The 24,325-nt window shown below is 44.8% G+C and overlaps 1 protein-coding gene across 1 annotated transcript in view; it reads right to left on the minus strand.

The window, feature by feature from the left end:
- The window catches only part of SLC15A1 (solute carrier family 15 member 1), a gene marked incomplete at its 5' end in the record, with an annotated part of 55,670 nt that overhangs the window by 18,143 nt on the left and 13,202 nt on the right, over positions 1 to 24,325 (minus strand). The window contains 16 exons of the mRNA XM_079136263.1: positions 1,872 to 1,921; positions 2,766 to 2,912; positions 3,929 to 4,048; positions 5,308 to 5,389; positions 5,896 to 5,984; positions 6,065 to 6,097; positions 6,214 to 6,258; positions 8,111 to 8,200; positions 8,711 to 8,797; positions 11,305 to 11,387; positions 13,207 to 13,290; positions 15,483 to 15,573; positions 15,795 to 15,894; positions 18,392 to 18,511; positions 19,327 to 19,468; positions 19,568 to 19,649. Coding sequence (XP_078992389.1) covers positions 1,872 to 1,921; positions 2,766 to 2,912; positions 3,929 to 4,048; positions 5,308 to 5,389; positions 5,896 to 5,984; positions 6,065 to 6,097; positions 6,214 to 6,258; positions 8,111 to 8,200; positions 8,711 to 8,797; positions 11,305 to 11,387; positions 13,207 to 13,290; positions 15,483 to 15,573; positions 15,795 to 15,894; positions 18,392 to 18,511; positions 19,327 to 19,468; positions 19,568 to 19,649 — 1,445 coding nt within the window. The remainder of the gene's footprint in view (positions 1 to 1,871; positions 1,922 to 2,765; positions 2,913 to 3,928; positions 4,049 to 5,307; positions 5,390 to 5,895; positions 5,985 to 6,064; positions 6,098 to 6,213; positions 6,259 to 8,110; positions 8,201 to 8,710; positions 8,798 to 11,304; positions 11,388 to 13,206; positions 13,291 to 15,482; positions 15,574 to 15,794; positions 15,895 to 18,391; positions 18,512 to 19,326; positions 19,469 to 19,567; positions 19,650 to 24,325) is intronic.

A 24,325-nucleotide genomic window follows, 5' to 3' on the forward strand; every position in this document is an offset into this window, starting at 1 on the left:
TTTGGTTTTCCACATAATTTTTTAATCATCTTGTTTATGTTTATATAAACAATGCCATGATTTTGATAGGGATCACACTACACCTATGGTGCTCAGGTGGGGAGGGCTGCCATCTTTTCTATTTTAAGTCTTCCAAGGTTGAACATAGTGCGTCTCTCCATTAATGTTGCTCCTCCCTGGTTTCTTTCCTAAGCATCCTGTAGTTTTCAGCACTCGAATGCTGCACAGGATTTGTTAGATTTATACTTAAGTATTTCATACTTGGGGGGATATTATAAATGATATGGTTTTTAAAGTTCAGTTTCCAATTTTCATTTTGTAATGGGAATTTTTGTAGTTGTCCTGTGAACTTCTAAACTCACATATTGATTTTATGAGCTTTTTTGCTCGAGTCCTGAGGACTTTCTAATGTAGACAGTTGTCAACTGTGAGCAGGATTAGCTTTATTTCTTCCTCTCCAATCTAAATGCTTTTACTTCTTTTTTCTTGTCTCATTGCTCACCCAGAAGGATGTTAGATGGGAGTGGGGAGAGTGAACAACTATCCTTGTTCCTGATCTTAGGGAGAGTATTAAGACTTTCACGAGGAAGCACGACATACTTGATGTTTTGCAGGTGTCCTGTGTAAGGGTAAGAAAGTTGTTTCCTATTCCTAGTAGGCTGAGATTTGTTTTAAATCATGAATGGCCTATGAATTTTATCAAATGGTTTCTCTGCATCAATTGATAAGATGGTTTCTTTAGTTTCTTAAGATGATTATGTTGACTGATTTTAAAAAAATTGTTCTAATTGGTTATACATGACAGTAGAATGCATTTTGACATATTGATGTTGATTGATTTTTAAAATTTGTTTTTTTTAGATATATATATGACAGGAGAGTGTATTTTGACATATGTACATGGAATGTGACTCTTTCTGATTAGGACCCCATTCTTATGGTTGTACACAATGTGCAGTTTCACTATTAGTGGAGACATTTGTGAACACAGGAAAGTGATGTCTAATTCATTCCACTGTCTTTCCTTTTCCCTTCCCCACTCCCTTCCCTTCCTTCCCCTTTGTCTAATCCAGTGAAATTCTATTCTTCCCTCCTCCCCTTATTGTGTGTTAGCATCCTCTTTTCAGAGAGTCATTCGGCTTTTGGTCTTTTGGGATTGGCTTATTTTGCTTAGCATGATAGTCTCCAGTTCCATCCATTTACCTGCAAATGCCATAATTTCATTCTTCTTTATGGTTGAGTAATATTCCATTGTGTATATAGGCCACATTTTCTTTACCCATTCATCTGTTGAAGGGCACCTAGGTTGGCTATAGTTTGGCTATTGTGATTTGAGTTGCTATGAACATTGATGTGGCTGTGATGTTGACTGATGTTTAAGACTGCGTGTTGAACTGGCCTTACACTCTTGGAAGAAATCCCATCCTTTCCCTTTCTATCCGGCTGCAGCTGGGCTTCACTATGGGTATGCATCACTTCCATCAGAGGCTGCTAGAACTCAAGTTTTAAAGAAATATACCAGTCCCCAAGAAAGACAGGATTATAATTTTTTTCTAACAAATTGAGTTGATACAGTGTACTCTTGGTTATCAAAGAGACTCGTGTAGCTTTGGAATTTTGAATTGATGAATGCTTATAATGTGTTCAAAAGCACAATACCCACTACGATCTCAGTCACACAAAATGAGAATGCATTTCATGCTTTTCCTCAAGCATGGCCTGCAGGGACTGGTCCAACTAAGCGGCTGGCGACTGGGTGGCTTTGCTCTTTGCTTGTGTTTTTGTCTTTCCTGTAATGTACATGTTAACTTTTAAAAAATGAAAGCTACTTTAAAAAAACAAAAAAGAAAGAAAGTAAAACCTACGCATACCTGATTCCATTTTCTCCCTTTTCTGGCTTCTTGTTGAGCTCATCCTTCACCTGAGAGAGAAAACAGAAAAGCATTTCCGGCTCTGCTCACTTAGAATAAGCTCAGTGAGCATTTCAGCCTCGAGGAGAGGGACGCTGCCCCCCACGCGGGAGCTGAGGCACAGTGGGCACGGGGCGGCTCCAGCCTGCCGTCTCCCAGGCTAACACGAGCCTCGACCAGTCTTGATCCTGCGCTGCCCGTGGTGCCAAAGAACACCCCTCTCCGAGGATTTAGACCGAGCCACTCAACAGCTCCCTAACTAAGCAGATGACCAAGGAAGTTAATCGAGGCTGCAGTTCAGCGGAGGCTCACTTACACCCCGTGCAGAAGGCCCGCGGCGCCTTCACAGGTCACATGCCCGCCTCCCTGCGAGCTCAATGGTAGGTGTGGATGTCTCCATTTTCTTATCAAACACTTTGTTCGGGTTTTATTGCTTGTACCTGACATACCCACTCTATTTTTTAGAGACTGCTCTAATTCAGCACACATTTTAAAAAATCAATGAAATTAAAGGTATATTTCAAACTTCCTCTCAAAAAGACCCTGAGAATGCACCCATGTACTGTGCCTGACACATACACACACGACTGTGCACGTGAGCATACACAGCACACACATGTGTGCACACATACACATCAAACCATGCCCAGTGCTTTTTAAAAAATCAAATTGATATTAGCCCTTCCTATCCACCAAATTGTTACAGGAAGTCAAATAACTTGTTCTTGAAGAGGGTAGGAACTGAGGATTATCTAGTATCATTCTACACAGAGGTAAAACAAAGTCACACCAATAACAAGTCATGTGCCCATTATCACAGGTGGCTAAGGGCTAGCCTCGGGGTCAAGGACTCACCACTTGGTACTGGCTGGGTGCCCACACTAGAAGGGTGTAGCGATGACCCTTCTCAAAGTCCTGAGTTACTGTAGAGACCGGTGACCCATCTGAAGAAATGTTGATGCTTGTCAGTTTGTTTACATCAAAAGACATAAAGTCGTTTTTCTGAGGAAGGAGGGAGGAGCCAGAGTTAATAGCAGAGTCCTGTGCTGCAATGTACATTCAAACTTTGTGAGAGCATGTTATTTGACACACCAAGTTTCCAAGTTCAAGTTCACACACATTGAAAATGCTCTGTGGAGAACTGACATTTATTTCTCTTAGCCTTCTACCTGCCTGCATGGACTCTCATGGAGTTTTTTAGTATTACTACAAGATTCTACTTTTCATTAAGCATTTAACTTTTGTTTTCTGAAAATAAATGCTGAGGAAATTATTTTCTACCATTTGGCAAAAAATAGCATCAGGGGAAGAGCAAGAGTCCTGGTGGGAATCAGTCCTGGGCTGTCCCCACGCATCTGGACTCAGACTTTTTTAAACATCAAGGTTACTAGTTTGGCGAGGTCTAAGGTAGTGGATCCAACCATGGCGGATGAGGAATAAGAGCCGCTCACATAATCTCAGGGTTAGGACTCAGGTATCAGAATTTTCAAAGCTTTCCAGGGGATTCCAGTCTGGATTTAAGTTGAGGACCAGAACAATGCTGTCAAGAGCAGGGTTTTCTGACCTTGGCACTGTTGACCTTTGAGCCAGATAATTCTTGGTCATGGAAGGCTATCTGTCAACTTCGCTGGCTGCTACATATGAGAAGCCAAGAGCATGCCCCTAGTTGCAATGACAAAAAAATGTCTGTAGGGTTTGTCAAATGTCCCCTGGGGGAAACAGTCAAGGCTTCAGAACGTGGGCCTTCTCTGCTGTTTGCAGTGTGGTTTCTCGAAGCAGCAGCACCCAGCGGCTGTGAGAACACAGCACTGTGGACCTGCTCTCTCAAGAGCTCCCAGGCCATCTGCGCTTCCCCGAGGCCTGCTGCTGGAGCGTGCAGCCACAAGGTCAGGAGACTTGGACGCTTCCCCCTGGGCTGGTCTTGGGTCATATCCAAGGACCAAGAGAAACAGCTTCTCAAATTCTATCACTACTCAGGCCAGAAGGTGAAAGAGAGGGTGGCATTTCCCTGCACTTACTTGAGACATTTGGCCAACGGATACCACCTCTCCAGGAAAAGATACGTTCACATTGACATTTCCTATATTCAAGACTTTGATCTGGACTTCGTTCCCCTGGGGGAAGACTGGAAGAGTTTTCTGAGGAAAAAAAATGCAAAGGACAGGGAGGTCTTCAGTGGTCTCTGAAGATCATCTTTACCCGCCCCTGGGGTCACTTTCCCTTGAGCCCTTGAAAGCTGGCTGGCAGTGACCTGCCGGCACCCCACTACCCACGCTGATCCCTTCACTTGCCGTCTGGCAACCAGAGAAAAGGAGAGCATGGGAGTAACTGGACAGAGGCTGCTACCTCTTGGTCAGCAGATGCCAGTTACGAAGCCTGGTACTGGAGGGAGTCAGAGTAACTGCAGCCTAAGTGAGCATCCCTCTGTCAGGGCACTTGGGGTCTGCTCCCCCTGACTCCAGTGTCCTCTCTTGCACCTCTGGAGGCCCCATGCTCGGCCCTGGACACGGTGGGTACTTGGGCCGTCTTCTCACAAAAGCTTTCTGTCCTTGTGCCTCCACGCCCGAGCTGGGTTTCCCGTCTTTTTCCTACTCTGTTGTTAAGTGCAGTGCCACTGAAGCAATCCACAAAGCCAGCTATGGCCCGAGAGCGCGAGGCACAGGCGCACAGCAGCATCATTCACAAGAGCCAAGAGCTGGAGGCACCCAGGGTCCGGTGACCAAGGAATGGAGGAAACCAAACGGCTGCACACATACAGTGGGATATCAGTTAGCCTTACAAAGGAACGGAATCCTGTTGTGACCTGGATGAGCCCTGAGGACATCATGCTGAGTAAAATAAGCCCATCAATGAAGGACAGAGACTCTGATCCCACTTAGGTGCCTGGTGGTTGCCACAGGGTGGAGAGCCGCCACCGTTACTGAGCACAGAGGCTCGGCTGGGAAGGGGAAGAGGTTCTAGAGGCGGACGGCAGGGATGGTGTGCCCTGAGCTGTCCACTTAAAATGGATAAGATGACGCATTTCATGTTTAGCACAATTACATTTTAAAAACAAAAAGAAATTAAAAGAGAAAGGAGGGGAGAGAGATGGAGGCAAAGAGAAAGAGGGAAGAGAGAGAAGCCCTCTCACCTCTTGTTCTACGTACCACATGCCCGCCATTTCTAGAACCAACGCCTGACCTCTTCTAAGGAAGCCCGCCCATCTGACCCTATTCCTACTGCGCCCCTGCCGTTATGAGTCCACATAGTAAATGGACTGACAGATATTTTGCCCCTTGCCTCTCACCATCTGCCATTCCAGCGCCTAGAACTCCACACAGGGAGAGACCCTAGTCTCCCCGAATCCTCTAGCCCTGAAGAGACACTCTGAGCGCTGGAGACTCAAGGGAAAACTCACATCGATTTCCACCTGCACAATTGCAGCCACCACAAAGGCCATGGAAGCCAGAAACATCCCAACTGTCATCTTCTTCAAGGAGCTGATTGGGACAAAAAGAAAGTGAGCCTCGGCCAGTTCCATACAGACGTGCTAAAGAGAGGCCCTGAAGGAAATGTGCTCCCCAACAAGACTGGTTTCCTTATAGAGACATGTGCTGCGAGTGTCTCTCCCTTATTCCTGACTGAGACCACAGAGGGCTGATGAAACGGAGCTTCTCATTTGCATTTTTAAATTTAATTTCTAGAAACTGTAGTTGAGGTGATACTCAGAATCACAGTGAACATTGCATCATCTACATGCAAAAAAGAGCCTCAATTAGAAGCTTTTTCAGGCTGTCACAAATACAATTTTGTTTTAAAGGACATTTTCAGGAACATCAGCATATAAATATCTGTTTAATTCATTTCCTTTAAAACCCCACCATTGAGGTGGCTGGTGGGAGGGACATCCCCGGGGTCCCAGTGATCTGGGGACAGAGAGAACACGGCCCCTGCAAAGCCCTGGACCAGCGGCATATCAACCAACCCAAACCAACCAGGCACCTACGTGAAATTGAAGCCACATTTTGCAATCAGAGGGTACACCACAGCGTCTACGATGGGGACCATGATGACAATCAAGATGGCATTCACGGTCTGCAGAGGAAGCGAGGACAGATGTTAACACCGGCTTGAGGGCCACCTGGATCTCTGAAGGCAACATATATTCTCCTTACCTGCATCTGATCCGGCTGAATTTCAATAATTCCCTAAAAAGAGGTGTGAGGGGTCTCATTAAAAAATGTCATGAAAGGGAAGGATAAAGAGGGCAAAGGGACTGAAACAGCGACAGGGAAGGTCAACTACCATGCGGGCCCAGACTTACAATTTTCCCGGTCATGGTGGTTGCTTGCAGTGTCCACCGGGAGCCCTAAACACAAACACATTTACTGCATCATCTGGGAAGGTGGCTTTGCACATTTTTACCAGGCATTGCAGAATCTTTTCTAAATCAGGAATGAGGTCTGAAATGCTGTGGGGTTTAAAGCTGTTGTAACACCCGGGACAAGGAAGCAAGCTGCACTTCTGTTGACAAGGGACCTGTACACAGCCCAGCCCCTCGAGAAGATGCAGCAAGCACCGTCCTGAGATGAAGCCACCTGCAGGAGACACCAGGGCACATCGCTGAGCTGGCGAGCACGGCCCAGGCAGGGGAGGGCGGCTTCGTGCCCCGTGCCAATCTCTGTTCCCTGGCATCAGCATCAACAGCTCTGAGGTTGTCAAGAGCCAGTTTGGACAGTCTGGGGGTTTGAATGGATCTACGTCAAGAGTGGTGGGTATAAATCTGGGCAGCCTGGTTATAATACACGTGTCTTATAACTGTTTGAAGAGTGAACGTGCAATGTTTCGATGAGAATCTCAGCTCCACCAGGAGGGCATCATGCAAAGCTCCTGTTTGAGCTCTTAACCCACCAGCCGCTGGGTACTTTGTGGACAGTCTCCGATTTGATCTCACTGCCTCGAAGTGGGTTATTCTGACCTGTCTGGAAGCGTTACGAGTTCTTACCAAGTCTCCCAGCTCCCCAAGTCTGATTCCAGGAGGCTCCTATCCACCTGTGAGACTGCTTCCCTACTCCCTATGGGGAGAGGGGCTAAACCTCATGTTTACAAATAAGGAGATTAATGTGTATGTTCACATTTTTCCAAGAGATGATTTACTCTTATAGTGATGCTCGTTGTACAATGAAAATGTGTTCACAATTTTTTTTGACTTCAGTTTCTAAAAGAAATAAGATCCTATTGCTTTGGCTGCTGAGACCCATGTGCTGAGCTGGCACTACTGTGGCAGGTTCCAGGGTGCGTTCCACAGCTGTGGGACCAACAGCAGAGCAGAAGTCACCCATCTGGTCTGGGTTCCTGCTCTGGGGATGATTCTGGTGTGGTCACTTTACGTCACTGCATGGAACTTTGAGCCCAAGTGTTCCATTTTAAAGTGGAAGGTATCAGGCCCCTCTCAGTTTAAATGTGACATGGATTCTGTCAAAGGCCATGCCTCTTTTTACCATGCTGCATAAGGAGGAAAATAAGCTCTTTTCCTTTCTTTCTCTTCCTTCCTTCCTCCCTCCCTGTCTTTCTCCTTCCTTCCTTCCCTCCCTCCCCCCGCCTCTTTCTTTCCTTCAGGTATTGGGGATTGAACCAAGGGATGCTCTACAACTGAATTATACCCCCAGTCTTTTTAAAAAACTTTTAAATTTGAGACAGGGTCTCATAGAATTGCCCAGGCTGGCTGTGAACTTGTGATTCTCCTGCCTAAGTTTCTGGAGTTGCTGGAATCATACGTATGTACCAGCACAAATGGCAGGAAAGCAAACTCTCTCCTTTTTTTTTTTTTCCCGGTGGTGCTGGGGATTGAACCCAGGGCTTTGTGCATGCAAGACAAGCACTCTACCAACTGAGCTATCTCCCCAGCCCGGCAAACCCTCTCAACCCTCAGTTTTGATTGACAAGAGTGCTGGCTGCTCTCTTTGCCGAGGCTACTTTACTTGACGGCACCTCATTTTCTTCATTGGTTTGCAACAGAAATGTGAACAGAAGCTTTCAGAATTTAATTTTTTTTTTTTTTTTTTTACAAATAAACTCTATGTGATCTAACAACTAAATAAGTGAAATTAAAAAAAAAAAAACTGGAAGAGAATGTTTTTAGGAACTAAATGCTAAGTATGACTCAGTACATGGTAGTACCCAAAGTAAGTTTGCTAAACAAAGATGTACAGAAACATTACCTGCTGATCAAACAGGGCCCAGAACATGGGGAGCGGAATGTACAGGAACATCACCCTCGTAACCATCTTAATTTGAGAGATAAGCCGCTCCTGCAGGAAGGGACAGATCAGCCACAACTGTGTCACTTGCAGTGCTCAGCCACAACTTGGTTTCAGTCTTGAGATACTTGCATCCAAAAATGAGTTGGGAGGTGGTTAATTGTTCTAAAGAACTTAACACAAGTTTTGTGCAGTTACTAAGCTATTGAAAATATCTGTTTAAGGAGGTAAACTCCAATTTGCCAAATGTAGAGTCCACTAACTGTAAATCCCACCACTGCCGTGACCACCCTTTAATGTCTGTATTCAAACTGAGGTTACGGGTTCACAATTACCCGTAACTAGTGGCAGAGTACATCAAATGGAAAGCCGATATTGCTTCAGATAAATCATATCCACTGTTTACCGAATGGTCAACTTTTAAAAATCACACTCCTGCATCCTCTTACTTATACGGTTGGGAGGACACAACTGATCACTTGAGCCTTGCGGCCTTCCTGCTCTGAACTGTGATTCTGGCTGTCTCCTCTCTGGAGGGGCGGTAGCAAGACGGTGACTTACATCATACTTCTCTCTAGCCCAGTCCAGCCAGTGCTCTCTCTTGGGGAATTCCTTACTCCGGTGCCTAAACCTGTTTTTGATAGAAAACTAAAGGAAGAAAAAAAAAAATCCAATTTCAGAACAGAACTAATTACTTCATCAGAGCAACACATATCAACTAACCCCCTCTTAAGGGAAAAATATGTGAGAAAATCAAAATAAAAAATGGTAGGGGCTGAGAATGTGGCTCGGTGGTAGAGTGCTTGCCTAGCTCATGTGGAGCACTGGGTCTGCTCCTCAGCACCACATAAAAATAAATAAAGTAGAGGTATTGTGTTCATCTACAACTTAGAAATATTTTTTTAAAAACTTGTATATACCAGTGCAATGAGCACATTGAAGACAACTGGTGCATTTGTTTCTAGATTTTTTAATTTTTTTGCCCTGGAGGTTGAACCCAGGGGCGCTTTACCACCTAGCCACATCATCCCCAGCCCTTTTTATTTTTTATTTTGGGACAGGGTCTCACTAGGTTGCTTAGGATCTGCTGGGATGATGGACTGGCCCATACACCTGGCTTGTGTCTAGACTCTAGCTAAGATGTTGAGTTGGCGTCGGCAGAGATACAGTGAGGCTTCTCTCCAGAGCCTCTGGAGAGGCACGTTCAGTAGACATATAATGCAAGACTCATTTGCAACTTAAGTTTCTGAGTATCCAAAGCAACAAGTAAAAGTCGAACATATAAAATTTATTTAAAATATATTTTATTTAACTCAATAAGCCCCAAATATGATTTTAATGTGTGATCTACTAAAAATTAATGAGAATTGTAATTCTTTTTTCATACTAAGTCTTCAAAATTGAGGGAGTATTCCTACCTATGGTATATCATAATTTGGTTGCTAATTTTTATCAGAAATATGTGACCTATATTCAGATTTCACTAAGTTTATGTTTGAAAAATTAGATTTACATAGTAGGTTGTTCCAAACATACTTAAAAGCTTTCTAATAACTGAATTAAGCATCATTATAGAATTTAATTTGAGTAAGAATTCACTACACAAAAACACATATATAAGAAAATAAGGTAGGATTGGGATGTGGCTCAGTGGTATGGGGTTGCCCTGCAAGTGGGACAGTGTGAAGTCCTGGGTTCAAGTCCCAGTATTTGGAAAAGAAAAAAGTTATAGTTAAATATATTTCAAGTGTATAGAGGGTGACACTGATCATAAAAATATGCTGATACATCATAAAATGAGAAGCCACTAAGATTCCTGGCCAGTGTTACTCAAGAGAGCTTTGAGGGAAAGCAAAGTGCATTTGCAAGACACAGCGAGAAGAGGGATGGTGGCGGCGGCTGGGGACAGGTGTGCCACTGAAGATAGACTGTAGGCTGATTTTAGGACCCTGGGCGATATGGTTCGCATGACTCTAAGTAGCTCAAAGTTGTTCTTTTTTTTTTGGGGGGGGGGGGGGTGCTGGGGATTGAACCCAGGGCGTTTTGCTTGTGAGGTGAGCACTCTACCAACTGAGCTATCTCCCCAGCCCTCAAAGTTCTTTGAGGGTTTAAACTAAGCTGTCAGTTGCTTGCTAAGGAAGGACAGGTCCCCTCTTTGCCTGGAAAAACCTTTTTGGTGGGAATAGACCTGATGCTAGAGGAAAGGGGAAAGCTGCACCTGAGGGCAATTTTTTTTTTTTTTTTTTTTGACAAAGAGAGGGCACACAGCAAAATAGAGCATATAATCTAATGCAATAAGGCCAGGCATAAATGATGTATATGATCTCAAGTTATCTTCAGGCCACCTTTTTATCCAAAAGATAATCCACACATTTAAAAAATAATGACACATTTTCCCCCAGTTATATCATATATATGTTCACTTAAAGGGAGAAGAATATAAAGGAATAAAAATTTGATTCTTTTGTGTAAAGATTCTTATTCTCAACATTTATTTCCTGCCTATAAACGTACCCATATGTATACATCTCAAGTAGATGCATATGGAAGAAACCAAACTCTGCACAATCTCATTGCTAAATATTCTTTGAAAACAAGACTCGCGATGACTGCGTAAGATGTCAAAGGTACGCTGTCAGTTGAGCATCATTTTCTTCTTTTCAGCAATTTGGTGGACTTAAGTTTTTGCTGATATAAATATTACAATGATATCCTTTGTAGGTGAATCTGCATTCATTTAAAAATTAATTTTCTTAGCCTTATTTCCTGAAAGTAGCCCCACAGGCCCTCGGCATCTGAGTGCTCTTAATATGCATTTCCAAACTGAGCCCCAACTTTTGTTTCACTGCTCCCTAAAAAAACATAAGGTATCATCTGCCAATTTGACAGACGAAGTCACTCTGTTTGCTTTTCTTTGACCACTGATCTTACTTTAACTTAACAGCCATTTCTATTCTTCTCTTTTGGAATTCCATTTGTGTGCTTTTCCATTTGTGTGAGCTTCTCAAGAAATTTATAACTTAAATTAAAATTTATCAAAATAGGGACACTAAAAATAAGTTTAAAGGAAAGACAAAGTTGGATTGAATTTTAACATAAAGACATAGAAGGTTCTGGGGTGATAAAATGTCATGGAGAAGTACTGAAATACTCACACCAATGCATTTGACCACTTTACCCATGATGTTACCCTGTGGCTGGAACTTCCTGTACATTCCACTGCCGATGATAAACACAACTGGAGAGGGTAAAAGAAGGTGTGTTAATGTGGTATCTGCCAATGTTACCTGTGGCCTAAGAGATGCAGGAGGGGTTTACTGTCTCCCTCATGGTCAAGGGATCCTAACAGATACAAGCGCTCAGAGTGATGTTGTGTTTGTGTTAACAAACACCAAACACCAAAGCCTAGAGCCATCTGTCAACCTGGCAGAACATGGGGCAGCCCACAGACACCCAGTCCAGCTATTTAAGCCAGGTCCTAGCTATTTAAAGGGAGAGAATATGTGCAAGATGAACACATTGTTCTCAAAGACAATAAATATAGCTCTAATTTTCTGGCTGCAATGGCAAGAGAAATTTTCTTCTTACCCTTTCTTTTTCTTTTTCATGCTAAGGAAAATAGGAATTAATGTGCTGAAACTTTTACTCAATCATATGTACCAGTTCTTCCCCTGTGGTCACTGTACAGAAGCACATTATAATTAATTGCTTCTGCAGTGAGTTTTGCAGAAGTTGGAAGCACCTTTTCAGTAGGGCCATTTCTCCTTGGACCTTCTTAACAAAGGTATAGTATGAAAATAATGTAGAAAAGAGCATCTTTGTAAGAGATTCAGAAAACACAGTCCTGTACTAAACTTTCTGATCATCTAATACCATGATTCAATAATTTAAAACATCAATGGATTCTTTGTATTCTTGCCCAATGCCAACCTTCCTCAACACATGGATGGTGAAGATGTCCAAAAAACTGTGTCTACGTTTTATTTTGCAAACTAATATTTCAATCTTTTGATAAACTAAAGCCTAACTCAAGCATAGAAATGTCTAGAGACAGTGCTGATATATAGTATTTGGCTGGTTCTCAATTTTTCCATTAAAAAACAAGCATAAATTTTACCGAAGAATGACTGATACAGACTCAATGAGAATTTGCTCAAATGCTCAACACAACATCCGGTATAAGCAGTATCTTTAAAATGCTCTCTCCTGCCCAGAATTAGAGAGGAGGAGCACAGACGAGCATTTCAGGGAAGTGTGGTGGTATTTGAAGAATTATGGAAGAATTATGGAGATCACTGAGCTCTCCCACAATTGTAAGGACAAAGCAGAAGTGCTATCACATGAGCACAGAGGTAAAAAGTCAACCTTCTCAATTCTAGTAAGATTTGAAAACAGAAATGGGAGAAAGTGACGCCAGTGCCGGTAACTCCCTGGCTAGAGGGGAGAAGAGACCAGGAGGACTCGAGGCGGCCATTGGCTTGTCCTTGCACTGCCATCTTTCCAGCCAGACCATTCCTTGTAGGAAATCTTCACACTTCCTAAACAGCCAATGCCAAGAACGAATCTAACTGCATCTAATATGCATACGTCTCCTTCCAGAGGGAAGGAATTCCAGCAAAAACATTTTGGGAAGCTGGATTATGGAAATGCACACACTCGTTGGAAGTATTTCAATGGCCATTGAACCAGGTTACCATTTCTTCAAGGGCCAGAGATGTGCACACGTTGACAAAAAGAAAAGCTTCTGGCCATGGGTACAGCCAGTCTAGCAGATTCTATCACCTTCACCTTCCTCTTCCAAAATGGTACAAAACCTTTCATGTCCAACTCAGTTGATTAATTTCCCTGCAAACCCTCTTTTGATCCTATCTCCTCTGAAACGAGAGGCCAAACCCACTTTCCTCTCTGTCTGAGAGCACACTTAACATCTGATGGCAATTCTTCACGCTATGTTTTGTTACAACTCATTACATGAACTTTAAAAAATTAGTCTCAATAATTAATGTGGGGCCTGATCTGGTTGTAGGTTGGTGTTAATTCAAGTAATTTCCACTTACTTAGGGAGATAGCCATGAGGGCAGCAGGAACTCCAAAGGCCAGTGGGTAACATGCTTGCTGACTGTGAATTCCACATTGCTGAACTGGGGAGAAAGTATGAGATTAAAATTGATTATGGCATTGGTAATGCATGTGTAGTTCCTGTTTCTAAAAATCCCTCACTATTGTCATATAGAATTTTTACTTAATGTTCAAGACTCATTCATTGCCTTACCGGTGTCATTGCCGGCTGCAATGTAGAAAGAGCAGGAGATGGAGGCAGATTCTAATCTTAGCCCCTAAATAGATGTGTGTTTGCTGTGTGGATTTTCTAAGTGGGGGAGACAAATGTGATCTGGGTACAATGACTCCAACATACGGGACTCAGTCAATAAAAAGCCAAGTACCCTGGAAAGTCAATTTTGTATGCTTGCTGAGTAAGTGACAATTAGGTGACCTAGGGCAGAGGTTGATAATTTTTTGTGATACCTTAGGCTGGATATCTTAGCTTTGGGGACCATTTGATCTTGGTCACAACTCTTCAGTTCTCCTTTCTTTTTTTTTTTCTTCTTTTTTGATACTGGGATTGAACTCAGGGATGCTTAACCATTGCATCGTATCCCCAGCCCTGTTTTTGTATTTTGTTCACAGACAGGGTCTCACTGAGTTGCTTAGAGCCTCGCTAAATTGCTGAGGCTGGCTTTGAACTTGCAATCCTCCTGCCTCAGCCTCCCAAGCCACTGGGACTACAGGTGTGCGCCACCTCATCTGGCTTCATCTCTGCCTTTGTAGGGGGAAAGTAGTGAGAGACAAAACCTAAATAATGATCTTGCCAGATTTCTAGATCTGGCCCTAGGGTCGTTGTTTGCCAACCTCTGGCTAAGGGTTATTTCAGCTCTGAAATCTTAGAATTGGTAAGGAAAACTATTTAGGCTTTATAAGGAGCAACAGAGATTACTAGAAATCCTTCTGTGGGAGGCTGTGACCTCCAGAATGATCTGATTCTCTAGGGATTTTGACTTCAACTAGCTATTTCACAATTCTGTAGAGAAAAAAAGTTAACTAGTAGAAAAGTTCTGCTTATGCAAATAAATCCTGTTTGTGACAATACAAAATAATTTCTCCCCATAAAGAATCAAAATCTCTTGTTAGTCAAATCCTTATTTGAACAGATGGTAACAAGTTTCTAGTTCCCTAATTAATTAATAAGTAATACAAAATCTCTGTCCCATGCTCATTTTATATTTGTATGAGAGTCATTATTTTACTTCACAAAATCATCCTTGAACATATTCCATGATTCAAACATGCACATTACCTACTCTAGAAGAACCTGGGGGTGGGAGAGGGGCGGGGACATAACTCAAAAATGAAAACTATTAATTTTTTTTTAGTTGTAGATAACACAATACCTTTTTAATTACTTAATTTTTAAATGTTTTTATTAGTTGTTGATGGACCCTTATTTTATTTACTTATTTATATGTGGTGCTGAGACTCGAACCCAGTGCCTCACACATGCTAGGCAAGTGCTGTAGCACTGAGCCCCAGCCCCAGCCCGAAAGCTATTAAATCTTATACAAAACAAACTGGGATGGGGCTTAAGTGTCTGCACCTTCAAACTACTGCTTCAGGCAGAAACACAAAAATTCCTAGAAAATGTTTTATTTCATAACTTTATCTGATTCAAGTATGGACACCATAGTTGTGTTGATTTGCCCTGAATAACACCAAATACCGCTTTCCATGTGGGAAACCGGCAAACTCTCAACTGCCCACGAGCAAGCTCGGAGATCTGAGTGGGGCTGGTGGTTACTGACACTGTCTTGTTCTTTATCTGGGTAGTTCCGTTAGTTCTTTCTGGAAATACTCAGGCTGATAAGGAAGCCAAAGGTGAAACCTTGCCTTCCTCACTTACTGCAGAGAAAAGCTTGAAGGCCATAATGTCCACCACAGCCCGCGAGGCATCACCACAAACACCTTCCTGACTCACCTCTCACCATGAATAAGGACGTCACATTAATAAAACATTAAAAAGACTGATGCCTATGCTGGGGTGTTTTAGACTCTCCAGTGGTCACTGGAATATAGAATCAAATAGAATTAGGAAAGGGGATAAAACTTGAGAGGAAAGAAGCTCAGATTCTGGATTTCAATGTCTATCCCAGAATGAATTTCAGCTAGACTTTGAGGAGAGATGAGATTTAACAGACCAACAAGAAGGGGGCTCAACCTTTGCACCTGAGTTTCCCCACCATCAGTGAAGGGAACACAGGTCCCATTCAGATATTCTTACCCCTGAGTATGGGAGTGATGATTGTGGACAGCAGACTTCCAGCATTAATGGCCAAATAGAAGATGGAGAAAAATCTGTTTCTTTGCTTTTCCTGTCATGGAAAAGAGAGGTAAAACACAATGACTTGGGTTCAGTATCATCTGAGAAGATGGAGCTGATATCAGACTTGACTTCTGCCTTAGCTTTCATCGGTATCTTACTTTCAAGAGTGTTTGGAAATGATGGAATGGAGAACAGACTTAGTGCCATGGCTTTGATTCCTGGAGGGTTATAATTCATTGACATGGTTTCTGAGGAGGCCCTTGCTCTTACCTGGCCCTCTTCAAACTGGTCACCGCCAAATGCAGATACACAGGGTTTGATTCCTCCTGTCCCAAGAGCTATCAGGGCCAGGCCGATCATGGACAGTGCCCTGGAGAGAGGAGAGAGTTAGGGCCAAGGTGGCAGGTCCTTAGAAGAGGGAGCCTGTCCCCTGATTCACATTTTATCTAAATAACTTATCATCTAGAAAACTGAAAGCAATAGCTTGAAAGCTAGCAAAAGACTGGGTAAATGACATGGTCATACAGGGACTGCAGAGAGGGTCAGTGGCAGAATGCATGCATGCCTCGCATCACAAGGCCCTGGGCTCATTTTGCAGCGCATGCAAACACACACACACACACACACACACACACACACACACACACACACACAGTTAATTGGACAAACATAAGCCCTGCATCTTATGCAATAAAAATGGACTCATAAACATTAAATGAAATGAGAAAACATGATTTCACTGCAAAGCAGAATATCAGGTTACACAGAATGATCTTAATTTGTTTACGAAGTACAGATGTCTGGAAAAATATCTAGCAAAAGATTTACTCTGCCAGGTGTGTGGTGGTATGAGACCTTATCTCAAAATAAAAATAAAAAAGGCTGGGAATGTAGCTCAGTGGTAGGGGGCTTGCCTAGCACATGCAAGACCCTGCATTTAATTCCTAGCACTGCAAAAAACAAAGAAGTTTATTGTTATGTCCAAGTGGTGGAATTACAGGGCTATTTTATCTTGATTTACTTTTGTATTTTCCAGATTATCTTAAGCATTTTGCTTCCTGAATTTAAAAAAAAAAATACCACGGCATTTATCAATTCTCATTTTGTAGTTTTATTAAATTTGCACTTGGGCACTACACATCTCACACAACAAACATCTATCCCATATCTTCTTATTGCTAGTGTGGCTTAAAAATATCTTTTAAGAAGTCACAAAACAGATAAAATGCTGGGCATGGTGGTGCACACCTATGATCCCAGCCACTTGGGAGGCTGACCAGGAGGCCAGCCTCAGAAATTTATTGAGGTCCTAAGCAACTTAGTGAGGTCCTATTTCAAAAGAAAAAATAAAAAGGACTGGGAATGTGGCTCAGTGGTGAGGTTTCCCTGGGTTCAAAAATAACAACAACAACAACAACAACAACAACAAAACAAAACAAAACCAAAAAAAACAAAGAAAAGAAACAGATAAAGTGAAGGCAGATATTACACAGAGAAAGAATCCTTTAAAAGTCATGCATCCTGAATTATTCTTCCTGGGCTGAGGATACAGCTCAGTTGGTAGAGTGCTTGCCTCGTAAGCACAAGGCCCTGGGTTCAATCCCCAGTACTGCAAAAAAAAAAAAAAAAAAAAAAAAAAACCAAAAACCAAAAAAAAAAAAAAACAAAAACCCTGAATTATTCTTTCTGAGTTCACTGGCCCAAGTTCCTCTTTGAATCTGTTTGCCTCTTAATATAACTTATGTTTGAAGTGGTCATTCAAAGCATTTTAGAGGCAATGAAAACATGGTCAATTGAATATTAGATCCTATTTTTACTCTTGGAGAACTTCCGGGGTGTTCCAACACTAACTCCATGAAATGAACAATACACAGCCAAGATCCCCGGAGCCCCTGACCACTCCAGGCTCTTCTGGGAACTCTTCCGGATTAAACCAGGCAGCTCCAGCTAAAGTCAGAACTGTGACAGGTGAGGAAACCGAGGCATGGAGGACAGACACCTACCGAAGACCACACTACTAGTAGGGGTACCACTGGATCTGAACCAGTCCATCTCCAAGTCTGTGATTTTAAAATGACGACAGTTCACCCAAGGTCACGTCCCTGCCCTGGGGGAGAGCGGGCTCAGACCCTGGCAGTCTGAGCTGCCTACTGCGCTTATCGCCACTGTCCTCACCAACAACACTGTCCCTCTGGGCGCCAGGGGAGGCTCCAGGGCCCCCATCTGGTCTGGTCAGCAATCTGATCAACTAACAAGTCAGAGACTTGGCACTGTGGATAGGAACTTGAGTTTCAATTATATTTACCCAGCCCATGAGACGGTTTACCCATAGACCAAGGAGCTGAAGCACAAGGGCAGGGGACAATCAACATAATTAGTCTATGAGGCCAGGAGACAGAGAGAGGAATGAACCCAGGAGAGGAGCATTGTCCATACCACTTGCTGTCAAGAGTCCAGAATAGACAACTGGGATAAATATTTATAAAACAGAATTACTAAAAAATAAGCAGATGTGTGGGACAGGAGAGGTACCAGAGTCTTGGGGAAATCTGGTGGTGTCAGTGACCACGGTCTGTGGGAGCTCTGTCCCTTTAGGGAAGCCCAGGGCAAACATAGGTACCATGCCCACTGACCACACATCAAGTGGGATGTCATGACCTGAGACAGCCAAGTCAAGACCAGCACCCGTGAGGATGGTGGCATCCTGCAGACCCAGCTCTCGACCCTTAAATCGCCTTATCTACACCACCAAAGAGGGAGGAGAAGCCTCCGGCTCTCAAGGGGACATTCAAGAACAAGATGAAGCATCAGGACACCAATGAGCAACCGGAGGGAGGGCGGGGAGGCAGGCGCAACCACCAACTCACACGTGCACAGGAAGGCTGTCGGGGGTCCCGCTGTGGTTGTAGTCTGTGAGGTCATGAATTGAGCTGACCGCAAGGACTGCTTGTCCGATGGTGTACACAATGGATAACGATATAATTGTCCTGTGTTCAGAGGGTTGAGAGAAGCCTGGTTAATTGTATGACAGCTGTCCATTTCCTAGCCTCCTTCCTTGGACACCTTTGTTTCTCAAACTTGGGTAAAACTGGTACCTCTCAGAAAGGTATAGAGCAAAGTTGAGGCTCAAGGACCAGGAGAAGGGGCAGGTCCCACTCTCATTTCAACTACTTGAAAGACTCATCTTATCCCTAAGTACAGAAATTAATATTTACAGCTTTAAATGCTAAGATTTTCTAATCTTGTGACTGGCAACAGTACTTGGCCAGCAGTGGACCATTGGTTATTTTTACAGAATTTGGTGGAGACAGTGAATGTTCTTGCCTCTGCCTATGTGCCTCTGGCCTGGAAGAGCCCCTACTTCCTTCTCCATAAAGCGTTAAGAGACCTGTCCCAACAGTGTCTCATTGGCACACTCTTGGAGGTGTTCCTGCAGCGCGGGCTAGGAGCTCGCCAAAGCTCCCTCGTGTCATGGGACGACTCAGCAGCCAGGATGCATCAGGCAGGGTGGCTGTTTTCCCAGCCCTGAGCTCTATGCCCTACACACCACTGATGATAGACAGGCTTCCTGCCTCTGCTCAAGACGAGCACAGATACTGTTTGTTTGGGGGAGGGAGAAGCCTACTTGCTTTTGCATCCCTAAGTGCCAGGCTCGGTGTTCGGCTCTGGGGATGTGGCATTGAGCAGAGGATGCTCTCTCCCGGGTCTGTGTTCCTCCATTCTTCATCCCCGAGTCCACCATCCCAAACCACTCGGCTTACATTTTGGCTTGTCTGTTCACAAGAAAGTTCCAGCCACTTACTTGAACTTCCCCAGCCACGAGTCGGCAATCAGAGCTCCGAGAATCGGTGTCAGGTAGCACAGGGCGACAAATGTGTGGTAGATGGCCGTGGACAGGTTGTCATCCCAGCCAATGAAATTTGTGAAGTACAGAATCAGGATTGCTTTTTGCAGAGGGCAGGAGGAAGAGGAGGGGAGGCAGAGTTAGGACTGGCTTCCACCACTCACGTCCTTCCCCAAAGGGCCAGCCGGGGCCAAGTTACCTCTCATTCCATAGTAGGAGAATCTTTCACAGAACTCGTTGACCACGATGAAGAAGATGCTCAGGGGGTAACCAAAGCAACTCTGGAAAACAGAAATGCAGCGGAGGATCCAAGTGTGCTCCTTCCGTCACGACCAGTGCCAGCAGGAGAGGCATGAGAGGCGGCCAGCGCACGTCAGTAGATTGCCGGCCACTGTCCAGAGGCAGAAACCTGAATTTTATCGTTTTTATTCCCTTCGATTAGGTGTTCCAGACAGAGACAGCAAGGAGATAAAGCAGCCAGGTCTACTGTTGTCAAGCAGGAAATACAGAGCACTTCCTAAGGAAAGGCCAGCCCTGCTTGGTGCTGGATACATGGTACCTACGTGTTTAGTGAACGAAGCAGAGTTGTGAAAAGCCAGGTGTAAAACAGACTGTAAAATTAACAAAATAGGCAGACGGAGAAGGAAAAGGACACTCACCTGTGACTTGGACATTCCTAAAGGAAAAACAAAAGGCTGGTGTTAAATCTAAGTCACTGCAATACCTTTTCAGCATCTCAACCCAGAGCCCCCGACGTCCCGGCAGCCAGAGGAGTTGTCCCCCACGCAGCTGCGGCCCTCCCGCCAGCCCGCCCAGGCCCGCTACTCCTCCGGAGTGGGGCTTGGCCTCTTATTTTCTTTCAATGACATCCTCAGGCAACTGTCAAGTGTGGTTGGAAGAGAGACCAGAGTTCAGAGAATCCTGCCCAAAGCATTTCCTCCTTAGAACACTTCAAAGGCCAGCAGGGTAAAATGGAACCATTTTACTGTTTCTCGCTATCTCACAAGGTCACCGGGTACTTGTGAGTATCATGTAATGGAGGAGGAAAATGATTTCAGGTGCTCAACACACAGTGAGGGTTCAGCCGTTGCTCCCTGTCCCTGCCCTGGCTTCCTTCCAGGGCCCTCTCCGTGTGTGGACACTCTAGTGACACTCCATTGAACACGCACCGCACACTCTCAGCAAAGCCCTGGCCCGTCCTGCCCGTGCTTTGGTCTACCCCCAGGTGCCTTCCCACATCAGTCATCACAGTGTGGACATGGGCAGGCCACATTCTTGCCCCCTGACACACCCAGGACTGAACTCCTCAAGAGGAGGGATCATGCCTTCTCCCTCACAGCAGCCCCACGGGGCCACATCCCGGCCTCTGTCACAACACCTAACACTAGTAGGGGCTGTTGTCAGGAGAATGGATTCCAGGAGCAGGAGGAAGACCTGGAGGACACAAGTGAGTCCATGCAAACCAAGGACAATGGACTCTGTGGTCTAAATCTGAGGCAGGTCCCCCACACCTCAGCAGAAGCACAGGCGCTTTGCTTCTCCCTCTCCCCTGCATTTTGACTAGCGGTGACCAGAACCCAGACGAGTCCTCGCACCTCCTGGCCCTGCTCCCTACACAACACATTGCCCTGTGTTTGTCACTGCAGCCACTGCTGTGCCCTCCCCTGTGGGATCTGCCCTCTCGCCCTCCCCAGCCCCCGCTGGCCTCATCCTAGAGTTCTGGAGCACGTCTTGCCTCCATCAGGGATCAGTGGCCATCCGTGGCTGGTCTTAAACTTGGTGAGTCTCAGAACACCGGGGGAGCAGGGGGACGGTTGTGAGAATAGATGCTGGGCTGTGTCCTCAGAGTTGCTGACCCTGCAGGTCTGAGGCGGACATTTGAGTCGGCATTTCTAACCAGGAGTCCAGGCAGCATGCTGGACAACGCTGCACTGGAGAATTAAAAATAACCCTCCATCCCTAGAGTGCCCCACGAGTCGCATTCTGCAGCTTCCTTGGAAACCAGTGCTGGCCTCTGTGGCTTGTGTCTGAGGAAACACTTTTCTCTGTGCCCAAGAATCTGCATTTCCAACGAGTTCTAAGGTGAGGTGGATGCTGCAGGTCCGGGGACCACACTTTGAGAAGCAGGTGTGTTATTGTGTTGCTTCACGGATTTCCATGAGTCAGTTTCACCACTTCTCTGGCTCTGAGCACCAGAAAACCAGCTGCCCAGAGCAGAAAACAAATATAGAACCTGGCACAACTCCCCATCTCAGTTTCTGCACTGATCCCCACTGGGGCCCTTCCTTGCTCCAGGGACCTCACACCAGAGGGCCTTACACTTTCACCTACTTGGAATTTTAAACACAGTTTTAGTCCTTACTCCAAGGAGGGAAGTACACTGCCTGATCTCACATGACCCCAGTTCTCTCTACTTTTCCTGCTATTTAAGTTCTAGATGGAGAATTCACAACACTAACGACCTGGTTTTCTTCCTAGTTAGACATCCTGGTGGAAAGGGTGGCTTCAAGTAGCAACACATGAAGATCGAGGACTGTGGACTCAGACCTGTGACTAACTCTCAGTTCTACTTGCCAGTTGTGGCCTTAGACCAGCCAGTCTTTCTTCTGGAAGCCTGACAATCAAGGAAAATCACACCACCCACCTTGTAAGGATGCTGTAAGAATTCATAGCTTGGTGCATCAGGAGGTGGGAGATGCCACCATCTCAGAATCTTCCAGAGTGGAAATTGAACGTTTGTTGAATAGGCCTCCAAAGAATCCACTGTATCAGTTACCAAGTACCAGGATCAGATTCTGGCTCTCTCACTGGTTCTCCTCACCCCTTGTGGCCAACCTACCTGGATCACGTCAATGTCCGCATGGCCCACCATGGTTTAGCAATGGAGAGCCCTAAGCAGATTGAAAGGAGGAAGGAAAAATCAGAGTATTTGTTTTCCTGGCACCCTCCGTACCAGGCCTCCTCAGACTGGCTGCGTCCTCGAGTGACAGTCACTGCTACTCTGAGGTTGTCTAACTCTTCCCAAGTTTTCATGACTTCCTTCCTTATCCCCCAGGTGTCGGGGTGGTTATAGGGAGACCTGCACTACCGTTTGTGGATCCTTACCTCACATTGTTCAAACAGCCTTGTCTAAATAAACCCTCCTTTTGAGTAGGCCACATGATTCCCAATGGGACTCTGGTGATGCGATTCACCAGCTGTAGACTCTCCCTGCCGCCATCTTGCACCACCAGACAGGGAGGAGTCTCCCTTGCCAGGGAAATAGGAAGGACCTACTGGGCAAACGGTCCTTTTAAAAGCTGGACCACAAACCAGGCTATTGGTATCACTCAAGAGCCCTGTTTTGGTGCATCTGTGTTTTGCGTTTTCTCAGGACAGAGCAATAGCCTGCAGCACCTGCCTACTTAGACTTCAGACACCATGGCCTCACCATTGCCTCCCAAGATAAAGCAAGAAGTGAGGCCTGCTCATGCTGCGGCATCCATGGAAAATAGGAGGTGGGCTGAAACTCAGCCATAGGGACAGCCAAGCTTCATTTTAATGTCCTTCCTGTGCTTCTCAGAACTTTGGTTCACACAGAAAGACCTCATCTCTGTGGAGTGATGATGCTTTCTTGCTAAATATCATGTATCACCTACTATCTGCTACATGATATTTACTTCAAATGTAAATTGGAATACAGAAAAGAGACCAAAATGTTCAGGGAGCTTAGACCTTATGTGAACAAACATCACACCCAGGAATTCCTGAACTCACTCAAACGTGAGCTCTGGTCCTGGTCACCACCCAGGAATCATTTTGTGTTCCGAAAGGCGAGTACGATAGAACTACTTTTATTATTCAGGGTGGAGGCTGCTGAGCTCGTCTTTTCTAGAATGCAGAGCAATCTGCTGGACCTCTGCCGCAGTCAGCACTTCTTATCTACACTACTGCGACAACAGGGCTGCTGTCTTAGGCCAAGAACAGTGCAGTGTACACAGGGAGACTCCAGTCTGAACTCAAATCCCAACTGTTTACTTTGGTTCAATTGTGTTTGTGGTTGGTGTCCTGGCAGTAGATCTGATCAGCATATTAAAGTGGTCCCAAGTTTCTAGAATGGCTCTTAGATCACCTGGATTTCAGTACTGATCAGAGCCAAGCCTAGAATCCAGATGTCTCATCTACGGAGCTTAGTCAGCACCCGGCACTCAGAACAAACGCTGGGCCTTCCTGTTATCCTAAGTCTCGAAGTGATTTTGCCTTTCTTTTGTCCAAACAATTTAATAAGTGTATATTATACATTTCTATGATTACTGACTTGGTGGGGAACAGAGAAAGCAGGGAGAAAATAAGAGACTCCACTGATCCCCACCACTTAGTAAAATCTCTCCATTAATGTAAATATTGCCTACTGTTTATACACAGCTTGTCTCATATTTTGAATCATTTAGGGATAAAATCTCCAGTTTTAGTGTTTTACAACCTGGAAATCATTAGTCATGAGTGGATTAACATTGGGGAGATGTGAGCAATCAGCCGATTCTGTCCTGTGGACTTCAGGAAGCGTACTTACACGAAGCTAGGCAGGACAGCCCACCACACACCTAGGATCTAGGGACACCTTAGGGGATAGGTGCTCTGACATCGGCCAAAACATTATGTGACTCATGACTGAACTCAATAAGCACCATGAACAGCTAGACTGTGCATTTCTAGGAGCTTGATTGGGGAGACTGGAAGGACAGATCAGGGTACTCTGCTGGGGCCTGATAAGCTCTCACCTTATCCTCAGGGGCAGAGAAAACTGCTTCCTGTCTCTACCAAGCATCCAACTGAGGGAACAGCATACACCCTGCATGTTTTAGGAAGGGTGCTTCTGAAGTTGTATGGGGACAGAAGAGTGTTCCCCAGAGATGTCCACATTCTCATCTTAGCAATTGGTGGATATGTTCCCTTCCATGGCAAAAGAGACTTTGCA

The sequence above is a fragment of the Sciurus vulgaris genome (assembly GCF_902686455.1).
Source record: "Sciurus vulgaris genome assembly, chromosome: 4".
Classification (NCBI taxonomy): domain Eukaryota; kingdom Metazoa; phylum Chordata; class Mammalia; order Rodentia; family Sciuridae; genus Sciurus; species Sciurus vulgaris.